At 34.3% G+C, this 18,059-nt stretch overlaps 1 protein-coding gene across 2 annotated transcripts in view; it reads left to right on the top strand.

The window, feature by feature from the left end:
* The first annotated feature begins 4,554 nt into the window (after nt 1-4,554).
* The window catches only part of LOC115419638 (semaphorin-3F-like), a 171,641-nt gene continuing 158,136 nt past the window's right edge, over nt 4,555-18,059 (top strand). The window contains exons 1-2 of one of the 2 annotated variants that reach the window (XM_030134529.1): nt 4,555-4,917; nt 9,769-9,935. In XM_030134529.1, coding sequence (XP_029990389.1) covers nt 9,812-9,935 — 124 coding nt within the window. In that variant the 5' untranslated portion in view covers nt 4,555-4,917; nt 9,769-9,811. The remainder of the gene's footprint in view (nt 4,918-9,768; nt 9,936-18,059) is intronic. The other variant, XM_030134530.1, reaches the window with a different exon arrangement.

Here is an 18,059-nt window from a genome sequence, read left to right as displayed (position 1 = left end):
ATGAATAATAATATAAAGTATGATATAAATATATGGATGTTTAGTAACAATAATCTAAAGTTTAATATAAGTATCTGTATGTTAGTTAAAAATAAAGATAATATAACGTTCAATATAAATGTGTGCATGTTTAGTAATAATAACGTAAAGTTTAATATAAGTATATGTATGTTAGTGAATAATAATAATAACTGTTTGTTTAGTGACTAATCATCTAAAATGGGATATAAATGTGTGGATGTTTAGTAATAATAATCTAAAATTTAATATTTAATTCAGTATCTGTGTGTTAGTGAATAATAATCTACAGTTTGATGTAAATTTGTGTATGTTTAGTAATAATAATCTAAAGTTTAATCTCAGTATCTGTGTGTTAGTGAATAATAATCTAACGTTTAGTATAAGTATCTGTATGTTTAGTAATAATCATCTAAAATTTAATCTCAGTATCCATATGTTAGCAAATAATAATCTACAGTTTGATGTAAATTTGTGGATGTTTAGTAATAATAATCTAAAGTTTAATATCACTATCCATATGTTAGTGAATAATAATCTAAAGTTTAATATAAGTATCTGTATGTTAGTCAATAATAATCTAAAGTTTGATGTAAACGTGTGTATGTTTAGTAGTAATAATCTAAAGTTTAATATCAGTATCCATATGTTAGTGAATAATAATCTAAAGTTTAATGTAAATTTGTGCATGTTTAGTAGTAATAATCTAAACTTTTATCTCAGTATCTGTGTGTTAGTGAATAATAATCTAAAATTGAATATAACTGTATGTTTAGTGACTAACCCTCTAAAGTGTGATATAAATGTGTGGATGTTTAGTAATAATCTAAAGTTTAATCTCAGTATCTGTATGTTAGTGGGTAATAATCTAAAGTTTGATGTAAATTTGTGTATGTTTAGTAATGATCATCTAAAGTTTTATATAAGTATATGTATGTTAGTGAATAAAAATATAAAGTTTGATGTAAAGTTGTGTATGTTTAGTAATAATAATCTAAAATTGAATATCAGTATCTGTCTATTTAGTAATAATAATCTACAGTTGAATATAAATATCTGTATGTTAGTGAATAATAATCTAAAGTTTAATCTCAGTATATGTATGTTAGTGAATAATAATCTAAAGTTTAATATAAATATCTGTATGTTAGTGAATAATAATATAAAGTTTGTTGTAAATTTGTGTATATTTAGTAATAATAATCTAAAATTTAATCTCAGTATCTGTATGTTAGTGAATAATCTAAAGTTTGATGTAAATTTGTGTATGTATAGTAATAATAATCTAAAGTTTAATCTCCATATCTGTATGTTAGTGAATAATAATCTACAGTTTGATGTAAATTTGTGGATGTTTAGTAATAATAATCTAAAATTTAATCTCAGTATCTGTATGTTAGTGAATAATAATCCAAAATTTAATCTCAGTATCCATATGTTAGTGAATAATAATCTACAGTTTGATGTAAATTTGTGGATGTTTAGTAATAATAATCTAAAATTTAATATCAGTATCCATATGTTAGTGAATAATAATCTAAAATTTAATATAAGTATCTGTATGTTAGTCAATAATAATCTACAGTTGAATATAAATATCTGTATGTTAGTAATAATAATCTAAAGTTTAATCTCAGTATCTGTATGTTAGTGAATAATAATATAAAGTTTGTTGTAAATTTGTGTATATTTAGTAATAATAATCTAAAATTTAATCTCAGTATCTGTATGTTAGTGAATAATAATATAAAGTTTGTTGTAAATTTGTGTATATTTAGTAATAATAATCTAAAATTTAATCTCAGTATCTGTCTGTTAGTAAATAATAATCTAATGTTTAATCTCAGTATCCATATGTTAGTGAATAATAATCTACAGTTTGATGTAAATTTGTGGATGTTTAGTAATAATAATCTAAAATTTAATATCAGTGTCCATATGTTAGTGAATAATAATCTAAAGTTTAATATAAGTATCTGTATGTTAGTCAATAATAATCTAAAATTTGATATACGTATCTGTATGTTAGTCAATAATAATCTACAGTTGAATATAAATATCTGTATGTTAGTGAATAATAATATAAAGTTTGTTGTAAATTTGTGTATATTTAGTAATAATAATCTAAAATTTAATCTCAGTATCTGTATGTTAGTGAGTAATCTAAAGTTTGATGTAAATTTGTGTATGTATAGTAATAATAATATCAGTATCTGTATGTTTAGTTATGATAATCTAAAATTTAATCTCAGTATCTGTATGTTAGTAATAATAATCTAAAGTTTAATATAAATATCTGTATGTTAATGAATAATAATCTACAGTTTAATATAAATATCTGTATGTTAGTAATAATAATCTAAAGTTGAATATAAATATCTGTATGTTAGTGAATAATAATCTAAAGTTGAATATAAATATCTGTATGTTAGTAATAATAATCTACAGTTTAATATAAATATCTGTATGTTAGTAATAATAATCTAAAGTTGAATATAAATATCTGTATGTTAGTGAATAATAATCTACAGTTTAATATAAATATCTGTATGTTAGTAATAATAATATAAAGTTGAATATAAATATCTGTATGTTAGTGAATAATAATCTAAAGTTGAATATAAATATCTGTATGTTTAGTAATAATAATCTAAAGTTGAATCTCAGTATCTGTATGTTTAGTAATAATAATCTAAAGTTTAATCTCCATATCTGTATGTTAGTGAATAATAATCTACAGTTTGATGTAAATTTGTGGATGTTTAGTAATAATAATCTAAAATTTAATCTCAGTATCTGTATGTTAGTGAATAATAATCCAAAATTTAATCTCAGTATCCATATGTTAGTGAATAATAATCTACAGTTTGATGTAAATTTGTGGATGTTTAGTAATAATAATCTAAAATTTAATATCAGTATCCATATGTTAGTGAATAATAATCTAAAATTTAATATAAGTATCTGTATGTTAGTCAATAATAATCTACAGTTGAATATAAATATCTGTATGTTAGTAATAATAATCTAAAGTTTAATCTCAGTATCTGTATGTTAGTGAATAATAATATAAAGTTTGTTGTAAATTTGTGTATATTTAGTAATAATAATCTAAAATTTAATCTCAGTATCTGTATGTTAGTGAATAATAATATAAAGTTTGTTGTAAATTTGTGTATATTTAGTAATAATAATCTAAAATTTAATCTCAGTATCTGTCTGTTAGTAAATAATAATCTAATGTTTAATCTCAGTATCCATATGTTAGTGAATAATAATCTACAGTTTGATGTAAATTTGTGGATGTTTAGTAATAATAATCTAAAATTTAATATCAGTGTCCATATGTTAGTGAATAATAATCTAAAGTTTAATATAAGTATCTGTATGTTAGTCAATAATAATCTAAAATTTGATATACGTATCTGTATGTTAGTCAATAATAATCTACAGTTGAATATAAATATCTGTATGTTAGTGAATAATAATATAAAGTTTGTTGTAAATTTGTGTATATTTAGTAATAATAATCTAAAATTTAATCTCAGTATCTGTATGTTAGTGAGTAATCTAAAGTTTGATGTAAATTTGTGTATGTATAGTAATAATAATATCAGTATCTGTATGTTTAGTTATGATAATCTAAAATTTAATCTCAGTATCTGTATGTTAGTAATAATAATCTAAAGTTTAATATAAATATCTGTCTGTTAGTAATAATAATCTACAGTTGAATCTCAGTATCTGTATGTTAATGAATAATAATCTAAAGTTTAATATAAATATCTGTATGTTAATGAATAATAATCTACAGTTTAATATAAATATCTGTATGTTAGTAATAATAATCTAAAGTTGAATATAAATATCTGTATGTTAGTGAATAATAATCTAAAGTTGAATATAAATATCTGTATGTTAGTAATAATAATCTACAGTTTAATATAAATATCTGTATGTTAGTGAATAATAATCTAAAGTTGAATATAAATATCTGTATGTTAGTGAATAATAATCTACAGTTTAATATAAATATCTGTATGTTAGTAATAATAATATAAAGTTGAATATAAATATCTGTATGTTAGTGAATAATAATCTAAAGTTGAATATAAATATCTGTATGTTTAGTAATAATAATCTAAAGTTGAATCTCAGTATCTGTATGTTTAGTAATAATAATCTAAAATTGAATATATCTGTATGTTTAGTGACTATCCCTCTAAAGTGTGATATAAATGTGTGGATGTTCCGTGTCCATGCCCAGTCCTCGGTGGTAAATCATCCTCCGTGTCAGTGGTGGTGGTGGGGGTTTGAGGGCTGGTGTGGGGGGGTGGCTCGGCTGCGCGCTGCCCGCCCCCTGGGTGTGTTTAAGGCAAATGGGCCTCCGCATCCACCTGCTAACACCCTGCCTCCTCCCGTCAGCAGCGCACAACTTTCCAGAGGAGCGGACGCAGATCCTGGAGCTTTTCCACCGGCGGGACTTAGTTTGTGTGCGCATGGTTCTTGGGTTTTTTGGTTTTTTTTTTTTTTGAATTTTTTGCTTGTTTTTTTTTTTTTTTTTTAAATTCCCACTCGAGATGTTGAATGCGCTCGTTCCACGGCGCGTCCTCGCATCAGACTGATCCACATTTGCGCGCAGGCTGAGGTGTGACTGTGTCGGTGTGCGCTCAACTCCGGGGCCGGTGAAGGCGCAGAGTGTGCACAGGTACGGAGCGGACCGGCGCACGCACGCACGCACGCACTCACTCAGGCACGCTCCACCACGCGCAGCAGCGGGATTCTATTGTTTCTAACATTAAACTGGAATCCAGAGTTGAACGATCTGTTGGAATTGGTTTATTCAATGACTTGGGGAGCTTGGATCTGAAGTTAGAATCCGACATCTGTAACAACAAGGTACGTGCAATTACTTTGTTTTCCTACTTTTTGCGTCAAACTACCTTATTTGTATGATTAATTATGCATATACCTGCCTGCAGATGCGCATTTTTTAAAATTTTTATTTTATTTTTGTATTTATTCTGCAGCATGCGGTGCTTATATTCCACATTTTAACTCTTTCATGCATGAATTATGAGAACCTTAATCAAGATTTTTTTTTTTCTTATGTGTTTTTATTCCTCTTTAGGCATGAAAAACAAACAAACAAAAAAAACAATGTGATTTTTTTTTTTTTTTTTTTTTTTTTTAACCCTTTCATGCATAGGTCACTCCAGTGGACAGTTATTCTCCAGCTGTTCTCTTGTATATTCATGGGTTTTGTTGTTTTAGTTTCATATCAGCCAACACAGTGGACACTGATGCACCATCCCATACACTGTAATTCATACCATTACTGTAACTTTGCTGTTCTTGATAAACCTGATGTGCAGTAACATGTTTAAGTGTAAATCAATTGTTATTTCTTAGACAAGAAGGTTTTTGTTTTTTTGTTTTTTTGCATATTATCTCCATGAAGTGAGTAATTACTAGCATTAGAATATGTTAAAATGTGAGAAGACATCAGATTAGCAGCATTAAAAATGTTTTTATTTCATTGTTTTCATATCACTTTCTGATATTGGGTTTTAAACACATGTTTCTTTACTTCAAAAATTAAATGCATGGATATTTTTGTAACTCCATCGAAAAAAAAAAAAAAAAAAAACTCGATCGCATTGTTTTTTTTTCATGCCTAAGGAGGAATAAAAACACTGAAGAAAAAAATATTGACTAAGGTTCTCACAGTTCATGCATGAAAGGGTTAATCAACCTGTTTTTCATGGAGTTACAAAAATGTCCACTCAGCTACACCATGAATTTTATTCTTGAAGCAAAGAAACATGTATTTAAAACCCAATATCATAAAGTGATATGAAAACAGTGACATGAAACCATGTTTAATGCAGCTAATCTGATGTTTTCTCACATTTTAACATATTCTAATACTAGTTATTACTCACTTCATGGAGATAATATGCAAAAAAAAAAAAAAAAAATTAACAATTGATTTCCACTCAAGAACCAATCAAGAACAGCAAAGTTACAATAATGGTATGAATTGCAGTTTAGAAGATGATGCATAAGTGTCCACTGTGTTGGTTGATATGGAACTAAAACAACAAAACCCATGAATATACAAGATTAAAGCTGTAGAGTAACTGTCCACTGTAGTGACCACTATGCATGAAAGGGTTAATATATATTCCAAAGCTTTCCTACAGTATCAGCCCATATGTGATGTCTTCACGTCCCCACGTCATTTTAACATCACCCATTAGTGTCTTTTATTCTGTTTTTTCCTTTGACTGTGCGCTCTAATTCCACGCCAGATTGTTTACAGTTCTGTCGTCCATGTGGAGCCAAGGCTGCCAGTCTGTTATTACACATTTCACTCTATATAATGTTTCAGCAAACACTCAATATTTCTGCATATATTTGTGCATTTCCCAGCAGTCTAAGTGATAAATATACCGTTTATTAATAGCAAAAGTTTGTGGTTGTATCCTGGCGTTTGTTATGTTACTGTGAAGTGCTGTGGTGTAACAAAGAAGTGCTCCTCTGGTGTTTTTTGGATGGACACCAAATGGAGCGGACACCAAATAAATTAGTAGAAGAAGTGAGTGGAGGCATGTTGCAACATTACGCACAGAGTCCTGGCGGCCAACATGTGCTGTGGTTGTTGGTTTTAGTCTTTCTCTCTTTTTATGTATATTTTCCTGAACATATCTGGCATTAACTCAGTTGTTTCTTGACAGCATCACTGGGTGTGATATGTCTCTACTTCAGGAGGTGTTAAGAGAGTTTAACACATTTTTGTAGATTTAAAATCCAAATTGTATTTTCAGAAATGTTCCTATTGTTTTCATCCTGCAACATACAGAGAGAGAGACTCCACATTATCTGGGATTGGGGTCTTTTTTTTCTCCATTATTGCCTCCACTGTCATCTAGTTTCAATGCTTTGTTTGATTTGATCCATTTGTGTGAATGACTGGGCCTCTGTCTAAGAATAAACAGCTGGATGGTTAACAAATTGTCAGTAAATAGCCGAGGTTTAAACAGGTGTTTGTGCTCATAAATGGACTTCAGTCAGAGGACTCAGTGGCTCCGATGTGAAGCTTTAAAGGTGGGTTTGGAATGGAGATCAGGTCACATTTAATCACATCTGACTATATTATACCGGTCTACAATTCTTTTTTTTTTAAGAAATGATCTGCCTCAGTGATTAAATATGCTAAATGTTACATATTAATAAGATTAATTGTAAAATAAATGACAAAAGTGCTGGTTTGCTGATGTTTTCAAGGTAGTAGTAGTAGTAGTAGTAGTTTATTTCGAGCACATAGAATCATCAGATAACAAAGAATGGTCAAAACAAATAAATGAATACAATTTTTTTTGCGCTCGAAAAGGATTGGGAAGAAGTATAGCTTATTGACTCCCACCCCCTTTTTACAAACTAATAATCAAACCAGATCCATCTCCTTTGCTTTGTTAACACACATTTTCCTCTATATATTTTTAACAATAACGCAAAACATCCATAAAAACCATTCATATACACTTTTTTTTAGTCACCTCATACACAATCAGATTTACAATAATCAAATGTTTTCAATATAAACTATAATATACATATCCACCCCAAATATTTACTCCAAATACAATGATCAATAAATATGATAGTATCTTCCTATCATAAAGGTAAATGATGAAGTGTTATTGCACATATAGGTTGGTTTAAGTATGTATGTATGTATGTAGGTATGTATCTTTATTTAGGCGGGACAGTGCACATTAATGAACACATTTATACATTCCATTTCAGTATAAACATAAATATGCCAGAGTTAGCATCAATGCTAATTTTCATCCGCAGTCCCCACACAATAAATAACAGAGATCCATGCAATACAAAGCAAAACAAAACAAAACAAAACAAAACAAAACAATACAGTGTAATAAGTGCAGTACAGAGCAAGACACTGCACTACACTGGAAAACAGTATAGCTCAATACACTAAAATATAGTACATATCAAGAACTAAAGACAATACACTGCATGTCAGAAATTAAAACATTCAGATGTGTCGTTAAAGTGCTAGTGTTCACATGTTTGGTTGTTTCTTAGTACATTTATACAATAGATTTATACATTTTCCACTAGATCAAACCTGTAAAGTGAATATATTGTCATGTGCAGACATTTTTTGAAGTAGATCTGGTAGCTCTGAGACTAATATTCCTTTGGAGTTAAACCCATTCTCTCATTAATGCTCGAATTTTCGCATTTTGACCCAAGACTGTATGTTGGAAACTTCAGCCAACCACCATTTTTGACTTGATTTTTGCTCATCGGTGACTCACACGTGATAAAATTTCACTACTTTTATTCTCCAGTGTTTCAGCCTCAGTGTGTTATTGGACGACATAACAAGACTGCGAAATTTTTCTAAATTTTTTATTGTCATGTCGAAAATCAAGGTGAATAAAGTTACTGTATTTGGTTCCTTGCCCGTATGTGGCAAAAAAACCAACCAACCAACCAACCAAACAAACAAACAAGCAAAAAAAAACAAGAAGTATATACAGTCGTGGAAAAAATTATTAGACCACCCTTGTTTTCTTCAATTTCTTGTTCATTTTAATGGCTGGTACAACTAAAGGTACATTTGTTTGGACAAATATAATGATAACAACAAAAATAGCTCATAGTAGTTTAATTTCAGAACTAATATCTATCCATTTAACATGTTTTCTTGATAATAACCAAAATCACTTCAGTTCTTACATCAGTAGCTAAAAACAGTGCTTTTAGACATTCCATGTTTTCTTTTCTGTTTATTTTAGTCACATGTTACACACAGGAGTTAGTACTCGATTGCATAACCATTGTTTTTGATGACTTTTGGTGGTCTAATAATTTTTTCCGCCACTCTAAGTGTAGGATTATGTTCTAGAAGAAAAGTTGTTGTCAAATCCAGACACAGTGAAATGACAGTGAAGTGTCCAAATGGTAGAAATAAGAGTCTAGATTCATTTGGAGTTGATGTGATGGAGATAGAAGTGGCTTATTAGACATGTGATCCATGTGTCATTGTGTTTTTTCTATGGAGTCTTTTACTCATTAACTTGAGACTTAATTGACGATCGTGGGCTTTGTTCAGGAGACTTTAGTGAGCGTTTGAGGTGTTCATCCCCTTCTCAAAGCCCCATTGTACTTTTTACCCTATTGTACACATGTAACATAGTGGTTTACATCGCCGTCATGTCTTTTTTGTTTTCTAGTAGGTGTGAGGTTGCAGTATAACCTGGTATTAGTCGAGCCTATAATTACAGAGAAGCTTATCCATACAGTGTCATGAACCTGGAATGTGCAGGAGGAGCAGGAGAGAAGGACTCACACAGGACTCGACGGGATCTTTCCATCAGTTTGTCACATGTGCACACACACACACACTCGTGAAAACAAACATAATTTTTACCAAATGGAACAGTGTACAAATCTGTAAAAAGCCTGGCTGGCTTCCACGAGGACTCATCAGTTTGCGAAAAGCTTCCAGAGATCTGGGAGGAATCTCCACACCTCGGTGCTGTGTCGCCAAAACTTGCACAGATGGGCCCCTCGGGAACCACTGATTTGACATGTCCCATAAATAATAAGTAAAAGCTAAAGCAACATATTCTGGAGTGTTTTTTTTTCTACTTTGGTGGAGTGTTTAGAAGTGAAAAGTGTCTCCTCATGCTTGTCGTTTTGTCCCTGCAGAGAGTTTTAACATCCACATTCGTGTTCTTCTGGAGCTTTGACCATGCAGCTGGACGGTCTGTGGACGGTCCACATCCTTCTGGCGGCGCTGCTGTCCGGCTTCGCCCTCGGGAACCCGGTGAGCAACGACCCGCTGGCCGCCCCCCGGGTCTTCATCTCCTTCAAAGGTAGGACCTGAACGCCTCTCTCCGTCCACCATGTTGCTTCCACTCTTGCGTTCCCACCTGCCTTTGGGTTCTGGTTCGCAGCTGTTGTTTCCACTTCCTCGTGCCCTGCTTCAAGACGTTCCGCCATGTGGTTGCTCGATGCATGACTGATGATATGACACGGGGCGATTGTGGCTTCGATAAACACTCAGGGTTTTTGGATGGGAAGGATTTATAGCATCAGCAGACGCTCATGTTACTCAATGGAGTTGTACAGTTGCAGACGGTGAAAGACTAATCATGCACTTCTCATTGGCTGCCCCTTCCTCTGACCTCACGACAATGTAATAATCACCAGATGCTCTGACTGGACCGCGCCGGAACAATTAAAAACAAAACAAAATAAAACAAAAAATGACCGAGCACAAGCACATATTGAAGGAATTTCATGTCCTTGCACATTCCGAAGCAATATACTACCATTATTGTTTCAGTTAATCAAACGCAGCATCTTTATCTTCAGTCATCTTTATTGTTAAATCCTCAAATTGGAGCCACAAAGGGAGACGGGATAATAAGGAGCATGTAATAACTCTCTAGCCATTATGTGATTATTCCCCGGTGACGTGTACTTTAGGGGCTGTGTTTGTGCATTTGGGCGGCCGTGCAGATTAGGTGAGTCGGGTTGCCAGGTTCCGTGGGGTGCCGAGCGAGCGGGAGGGTATTATCGAGAGCAAATTGCCAGGATCAGCCAAGCAGAGCGCCGTCCCCGAGGCCTGTCCCGCTCGCAGATCAAGCCTTTGATTAGCATCCAGAGAAAAGCCGAGGGACCGAGCGGCAGCGCCCCTGTTTGCTTTGCTTTCCATTTCCCAGCGCTCCCAAGTACAAGTTGACTTAATTAAGTGGACTGGCACAGTTCATTGTTAAAGGCGTTTTCCTGCTTTAATCAAGTAGGATTTAACACATCAGTGAGCACACATCCAGAGCTCAGCATTTTTTTTTTTTCCTCCAAATATCTTGGTCATTTTAGCCCGTTCTTTATACATTGTTTTTAGCAGACTGTGTAGTTTTCTTTGTTTTTTTTTTTACCCTATAGGCTCTGCTGCGAACAGACTTATTGGATGCTTTTGTATAGGTGCATCTTTGGTTGGCTGAACTCCCCCCAAAGCGGCCGACTATAGGCACTATTCTTTGGCTGACAAGCAAGATGGAAAAAGCTGGGCTCTCTTGCTTACCTGTGAGTGTTTGCCTCTCCAGTCAATATGAATTTCACAGTCTACTGCTGCTGCCTCTCTCCGAGGAATGTAACCCCCCCACCCCCACCCCCCCTATTCAATATTATGACTCTCTCTGCCTTAATTGCTTTTTGAGAGGCCCATGTAGTCCTTACCTTGGCAAGCTGGCTGCACTTCCCCTGATGCATCATGATGTGTTAAGTTATTGCTTGAGCTGTTTTTGCGAGAGCGATTCGACGACTTTAACAGCGCGCAGGTTTCAACAAACTCCGCTTTTAATAGGAGACTGTGTTTGTGAGTCTCGGGGAAAGAATGTAAAGGTTTATAATTATTGATCATTACGGGACTGTGTCACACTGAGAAGAATAAACCTCAAGTGCGCCTATAAAAGCGGCATCTTTAAAAAAAAAAATATTCCCAACTGATTAAGTCAGTAGCTGAGGAGCGAGGTTAAGAACCGTGACCTCCATCTGGGAGGCCCTCGCGTCCCCATTAAAGCAGGTAGAGTAAATCATAGGACCTAATTGCTTTGCTTTTTAGACGCTGGTTTCAGCTTCTGGTCTTTTCTGTCTTGGTGAAAAGACCAGAAATAATCTTCAACTTGGTGTACAAACATTTCAATAAGATTAGAGTTTTGAAGTCTGAGAGGATAAAACCTTGGAAGTAGACTTTGTTCGGGCTTATCACGTCTTCCGCCCTATAAGTTGAGGAGAAAGGGCAGAGTTAGTGAGAAGTCTGGACACCGAAGAGCTGTAATCAATGACAGATGAGAAACTTGAGTTTGGTAGAATGACAGAGGAGAGTCAGTCGATTGGGCCATAGATAATCGGTTGACATTTTAAGGTTAGTTGAGATGAGACTGCATGTCGCCAGTAACACCCAAGAGAGGAAACATATCAGATGTTTACCTGGAACTGGTCGTAGTTATAAAAACACCATTTGAGCAGTGACATCTGAAAGGAAATTTACAAAAATAATGACGTCTATCAGAAAACACATGCGGATGGTTGACATAATGACACTACAGATCGGACTATTCTTTACTTATAGGGTTTATTTGATGCAGTTTGCACATGCTTCACTGTATTGAAACCCTGAATTTACATGTGAAAGGATCGTGTGAGAGCGCTGCCTCTCCGTGAGGCTCCGAAGTCATGCAACAGCTTTTGTGCCTTAAGTCCGATACGAGGTCATCTGGTTTAAATGTGCATTTTTCTTCAGATTCCTCCTTTTGTGCATGAAGTAGGAGCTGCACAGAATACAATGTGCAGTATTTTATGAATGGGCCAAAACCTCTGCGATGCAGGATGCGAGGAGTGTAACATTACAGCTGCTGGCCCACATTCCCTTTGACATATTTGAGTTCATGCATTAAGCAGATCCAAATCTAAATCCGTGCTTATGGAGCTGCTATTCCAGGCTTTTTTTTTTTTTTTTTTTCTTTCGTCTTCTTCTTAAACCATACATGAACCTGTACTTCATCTGGACGTCAATTAAATTAATCACAAAACATCAGTTTGCGGATTACAATGTAAAGTGTAACCGATGATTAAAAGGCTTACGTGACGTTTTAGAGCTTTAGATGCACAGTAAACAATGGTTAGGAATAAACAAAGGCACGGGGTTGTTCACTTTGAGAAGCCACGCATTCAAAATCTAACACGGAGGGAGGAGACGAAATCTTGTGTCACAAAAGACCATGTGAGAATTACCACTCGCCACCTCTCACCTTCTCAGATTCGGTGCTAATGGAATTTGAAGCAGCTTTTCTAACAACTCCGGCGATGGAATTACGTTCTGTCAGTACAAAGCAAAAAGTCCTTTAAATACCATAACATCATAAGGATTACAGAAGCGCTCCCTCCTCCTCGTTCTGTGTAAATACGAGGCCAAATCCACGGGGACGGACGCCGGAATGTGGGTCAACTCGGCCACGACGCTCACACTCACACTCACACTCACACTCACCGCTGGCAGGTGGCGGCAGGAGAAAGCAGCTCGGAATATTTCTCATCTGCATGGCCTCCTGTGAAGGGCTAACAGCAGGCTTCTATTTTTACTCCACGGCTAAATCTTTAGAGTGTGTCGTGGATGTAAATGTGTGGCGGTGTTTGCGTGGGTGGGTGGGTGGTAGGAGGGTTAGAAACCTCCCTTTGGCCTTTTGTCATGTGTCGACCCTTGTTATGCAGTAGAATCGTCACAAAACCTGTCGATTCGGCCCCTCGTGGTTTGAACAACAGCAGATGATCAGCTAAAATAGTAAGAACTAATACCGTGAGAATGTTCTGAGAAGTCCATGCTCGGTTATCAGTTCATCTCTGGGTTTGCCCCTTTACTGCCGCTCTGTCACTTACGCTGGTAAATGTTTAAACCCTTATTACTGTCGTTCACACAATACCTTCCAGTGGCCACTTTCTTCCTTGCGCTCCAACAGGTATACGTTAAAGGCTCAGAATTATCTTACGCTCTTATCGCAGCTGACCTGATTAGCTATGACAGCGTACTCGCACCACGCTGGACTCAAATGTTTACACAGTGTTGACTTTTCAACCTGGACAAGAATCTCCTGCTGCAAAACGTGGTTACTGATCACTTCCTGCTAGGGATGGGAGTCGAGAACCGGTTCTTGTAGCCTGGTTCCTTGGAGTCATTAGTCTGTTTGCTTAACGATGCCACTTATCGCTTCCATGACGTCGTATATCAAATGCGACGTCACATCATTTCTGTATTTTGGTTGAGAATCTTCTAAAGCAGAGGTGTCAAACTCAGTTTCTTTCAGGAGCCACATTCAGCCCAATTTGATCTCCAGTGGGCCGGAACCAGTAAAATAATGGCGTAATAACCTTTAAATAATGACACCTCCAAATTTTTTTAATGCAAAAAATAACATTACATTTTGAAAAACATTTACATTTTATAAACTATCCAAACAAAAAGGATGTGAATAACCTGAAAAAACTGAAATTTTTGAAGAAGAAATAAAAATAAGAAAAATTTGATCAATATTATGCCTCAGCGTCAAGAACCGGTTCTTGTAGCCTGGTTCCTTTGGAGTCATTAGTCTGTTTGCTTAACGATTCCACTTATCGGTTCCATGACGTCGTATATCAAATGCGACGTCACATCATTTGTGTATTTTGGTTGAGAATCCTCTAAAGCAGAGGTGTCAAACTCATTGTCTTTCAGGAGCCACATTCAGCCCAATTTGATCTCCAGTGGGCCGGAACCAGTAAAATAATGGCATAATAACCTTTAAATAATGACACCTCCAAATTTTTTTAATGCAAAAAAATAACATTAAATTATGAAAAACATTTACATTTTATAAACTATCCAAACAAAAAGGATGTGAATAACCTGAAAAAACTGAAATTTCTGAAGAAGAAAAATAAGAAGAAATAAAAATAAGAAAAATTTGATCCGGAAGAGCTGGAGGAGGTGTCGGGGGAGAGGGAAGTCTGGGCATCCCTGGTTAGACTGTTACCCCCGCGACCCGGCCCCGGATAAGCGGTGGATAATGGATGGATGGATAACATTAAATTATGAAAAACATTTACATTTTATTAACTATCCAAACAAAAAGGATGTGTATAAACTGAAAAAACTGTAGTAAAATAATGGCATAATAACCTATAAATAACACTGGTCAACAACAAATTTATTGTTTATGTTTTTTGAGCTGATTTAGGATAATTTTGGTGTGCCGAATCCAAAAATCACATTAATTTTGCTCAATCAGGTCAACTTTCTGAACAATGCTACATATTGGCTTTTTAACATTTTTGCTTACATTTATGGGCATTTTCACATCATATGATACAAAATTCTTTCATATTTCCTGCAATAAACGAGTTCTGAAGATTTTACTTTGGCCAATTTATGATTAATGTTTTTTTTTAATATTACAGGTGAATGAAATGGCTTCGACTAGAAGATCTTGCAAAAATAAGCCTGACGTATTCTGCTACATCTGCGGTGAATACACCATTCTACCTAACAGGAATCCTGTTAGAACATGATTTTTTTTTTCTCTTAAAACCTATTTTTGGTGAGAACTCTATAAAAAATCAACTGATAAAGTCACAAAAATGTAATCAATTTTGTGAGAAGATCAAATTTTTCAAAATCAAATTAGCAAAAAAACCTGACCTGATCTGGCTGCATACTGGAGGGGGCGGAGCCTACAGCAAGTATACCTCTGTCACAGCCGCTATCATTAAACTCCTCTGGGTTCTATCGATACTGTTAATGTTAGCGTCATTTCACCGTGTCAACCAGCTTTACTGTTGGTTATGAATAATCTCCATGACGACCAGGCTCAGAGGAGCAGCAGGTAGATTTAACACTCCTTTAACTACACTTTTATAACTCTTTATGAGGTTTGTTAGAATTAAATGCAACATGCTAACAGAGCTAATGCAAGCTAAGCCATTCGTACTGTAGACCAGGGGTGTCAAACATGCGGCCAAGGGACCAAATGCGGCCCACCAAAGGGTCCAGTTTGGCCCCTGGATGTTTTTGCCAAGTGCAAACATTCCACAGTCTTGAATTGAATTAAGCAAAAAAAAAAAAAAATTAGCTTGAATTAAGGAAAAAATCTTGAATTAAGCCAAAAAAAAAAAAAAAAATCTTCAATTAAGTAAAAAAAAAATCTTCAATTAAGCCAAAAAAATCTTGAATTAAGTAAAAAACAAATCTTCAATTAAGCCACAAAAAAATCTCAAATTTAGCAAAAAATCTTGAATTGAGCCAAAAATATCTTCAATTAAGTTAAAAAAAAATCTTGAATTAAGCAAAAAAAAAAAAAAAATCTTCAATTGAGTAAAAAAAAAAACTTCAATTAAGCCAAAAAAAAATCTTCAATTAAGTAAAAAAAAAATCTTCAGTTAAGCAAAAACAAAAAAAAATCTCAAATTTAGCAAAAAAAATCTTGAATTGAGCCAAAAAAATCTTCAGTTAAGTAGAAAAAATCTTGAATTAAGCCAAAAAATATCTTCAATCAAGTTAAAAAAAAATCTTGAATCAAGCCAAAAAAAATCTTCAATTAAATAAATAAATAAAAATCTTCAATTAAGCAAAAAAAAAAAAAAAAAAGTCTTCAATTAAGAAAAAAAAAAATCTTGAATAAAGCCCCCAAAAAATCTAGAATTAACAACTTACATTTTTTGTCTTTGTTTTAGTGCAAAAAATAACACTACATTATGAAAATATTTACATTTACAATCTATCCTGGAACACTAAAATGTGAATAACCTGAACAAATATGAACAACCTGAAATGTCTGTAGAAAATGAAACACAATATGAACAATTTTTCTTCGTGTTCCTCAGTGTTTAGTGTCTTTGTAGATCTGATCCATAATGCACATGGAGAAATGATAAATTGAGGAATAATATTGTTAAAATTGCACTAAATTTTCTTACATTTTTTTAATTTAAATTTCAGTTTTTTTCCTCTTTTTTTTTTTTTTTTTTTTTTGATAGTTTATAAAAGTAGGTATTTTCATAATTTAATGTTGTTGGTTTTTTTACACTAAAACAAAGACAAAAATTTTGAGTTGTCATTATTTATAGGTTATTATGTTATTATTTTTCTGGTCCGGCCCACTGCAGATCAAATTTAGCTGAATATGGCCCCTGAACTAAAATGAGTTTGACACCCCTGCTGTAGACTATTCCTTAATCCAATGAGAACCAACAACAGAATCGATAGAATTGAATCGATAATGCAACCAGATCTGCTAAAATTCTTATCATTTCCCTTCCCTACTTCCTGCTTTGTGGCCTTCTATTTTTCCTGTAGGATAACCTAATGTTTTGGCACACCTTCGCCCTGACTGAATGTTGTTGAACCACATGACGAAGCCACAAAACCACCGCCCCAGTAGTCCGCCTGTGATCTCTAATTACTGTTTGCGAGCGCTGATCCATATATCCCCATGGTAGCAAAGTAATGACTGACAAAGCATTAAAAAACCACTATTACTCTGGCCGTGCCCCAGACCTCAGCTTCTCTCGACAGCGGCTAAGCCAGGTTATATTTAGTGTCAAACTTTCGTCCCCCTCAGCAGGCACACGGCAGTCATTTGTAGCGCCGTGGTTAACCATTGAACATAGTCGGCGGGGTGGTGATGGTGATTTAAGTGCAAACGCAGCTTGGTCCAGCACAACTTGCACTCTGCTGTGATCCAGCTGTCAAGGAACGCCGCTTTGTTGTGAGGTGCTGGCTGGTGAGAGGCCATTAGAGGAAATCTGAAATCTGATTGATCTGAAGAGAAAACAGCAGATACAGAAGCAGAAGAAAGTGTCGTCAATCTGAATGTAAGAAATACAATGTACACTTTTGCCCTCAAATTAACCCTTAAACCCGAAGAATGGACCGATATCGTACAGGACATTTATATTCTGGAGAAGCTGACAGTTTGTTTTAAGGATCAAAGCGAGTCTTTTTTCACTATTTGGTCAAAATGGACCAACTACACTAGTCAACATTTGCTAGGGATCAGGACTATAACTTTGCTATATTCGGGGGTGTAATTCTGGAAACTTGACGGTTCATTTTCCCAGTGGAGTACAGCCTGCGGATGCGGATGGTGGCCACACACATTATTGACATCGCACCATATGTGTTTCAGAACATTCTGAGTGGTTTCAGTGAAAACAAAATTGGAAGAGTAATTGTTGTGAACTCTAATTTCTAGGGTTGTATCACCCTTTTGCCAGAAAGTGCAATAAAAATGTATGTTTTTTTACCTTTTGGTCCATTTTTCTTTACATGACTAGCCAAAGTACACACATAATATATGAAGTCACCCAAAATATTATACAACATCAATTATTGTGCAAATATAAAACTGATCCCGAGCAAATGTTGACTAGTATATATAAAACCTGTAATGGGTGTGAATTGA

This window comes from Sphaeramia orbicularis, chromosome 5, assembly GCF_902148855.1.
Source record: "Sphaeramia orbicularis chromosome 5, fSphaOr1.1, whole genome shotgun sequence".
NCBI classification, from domain to species: Eukaryota; Metazoa; Chordata; class Actinopteri; order Kurtiformes; family Apogonidae; genus Sphaeramia; species Sphaeramia orbicularis.
This window is presented reverse-complemented; position numbering and strand designations above follow the sequence as displayed.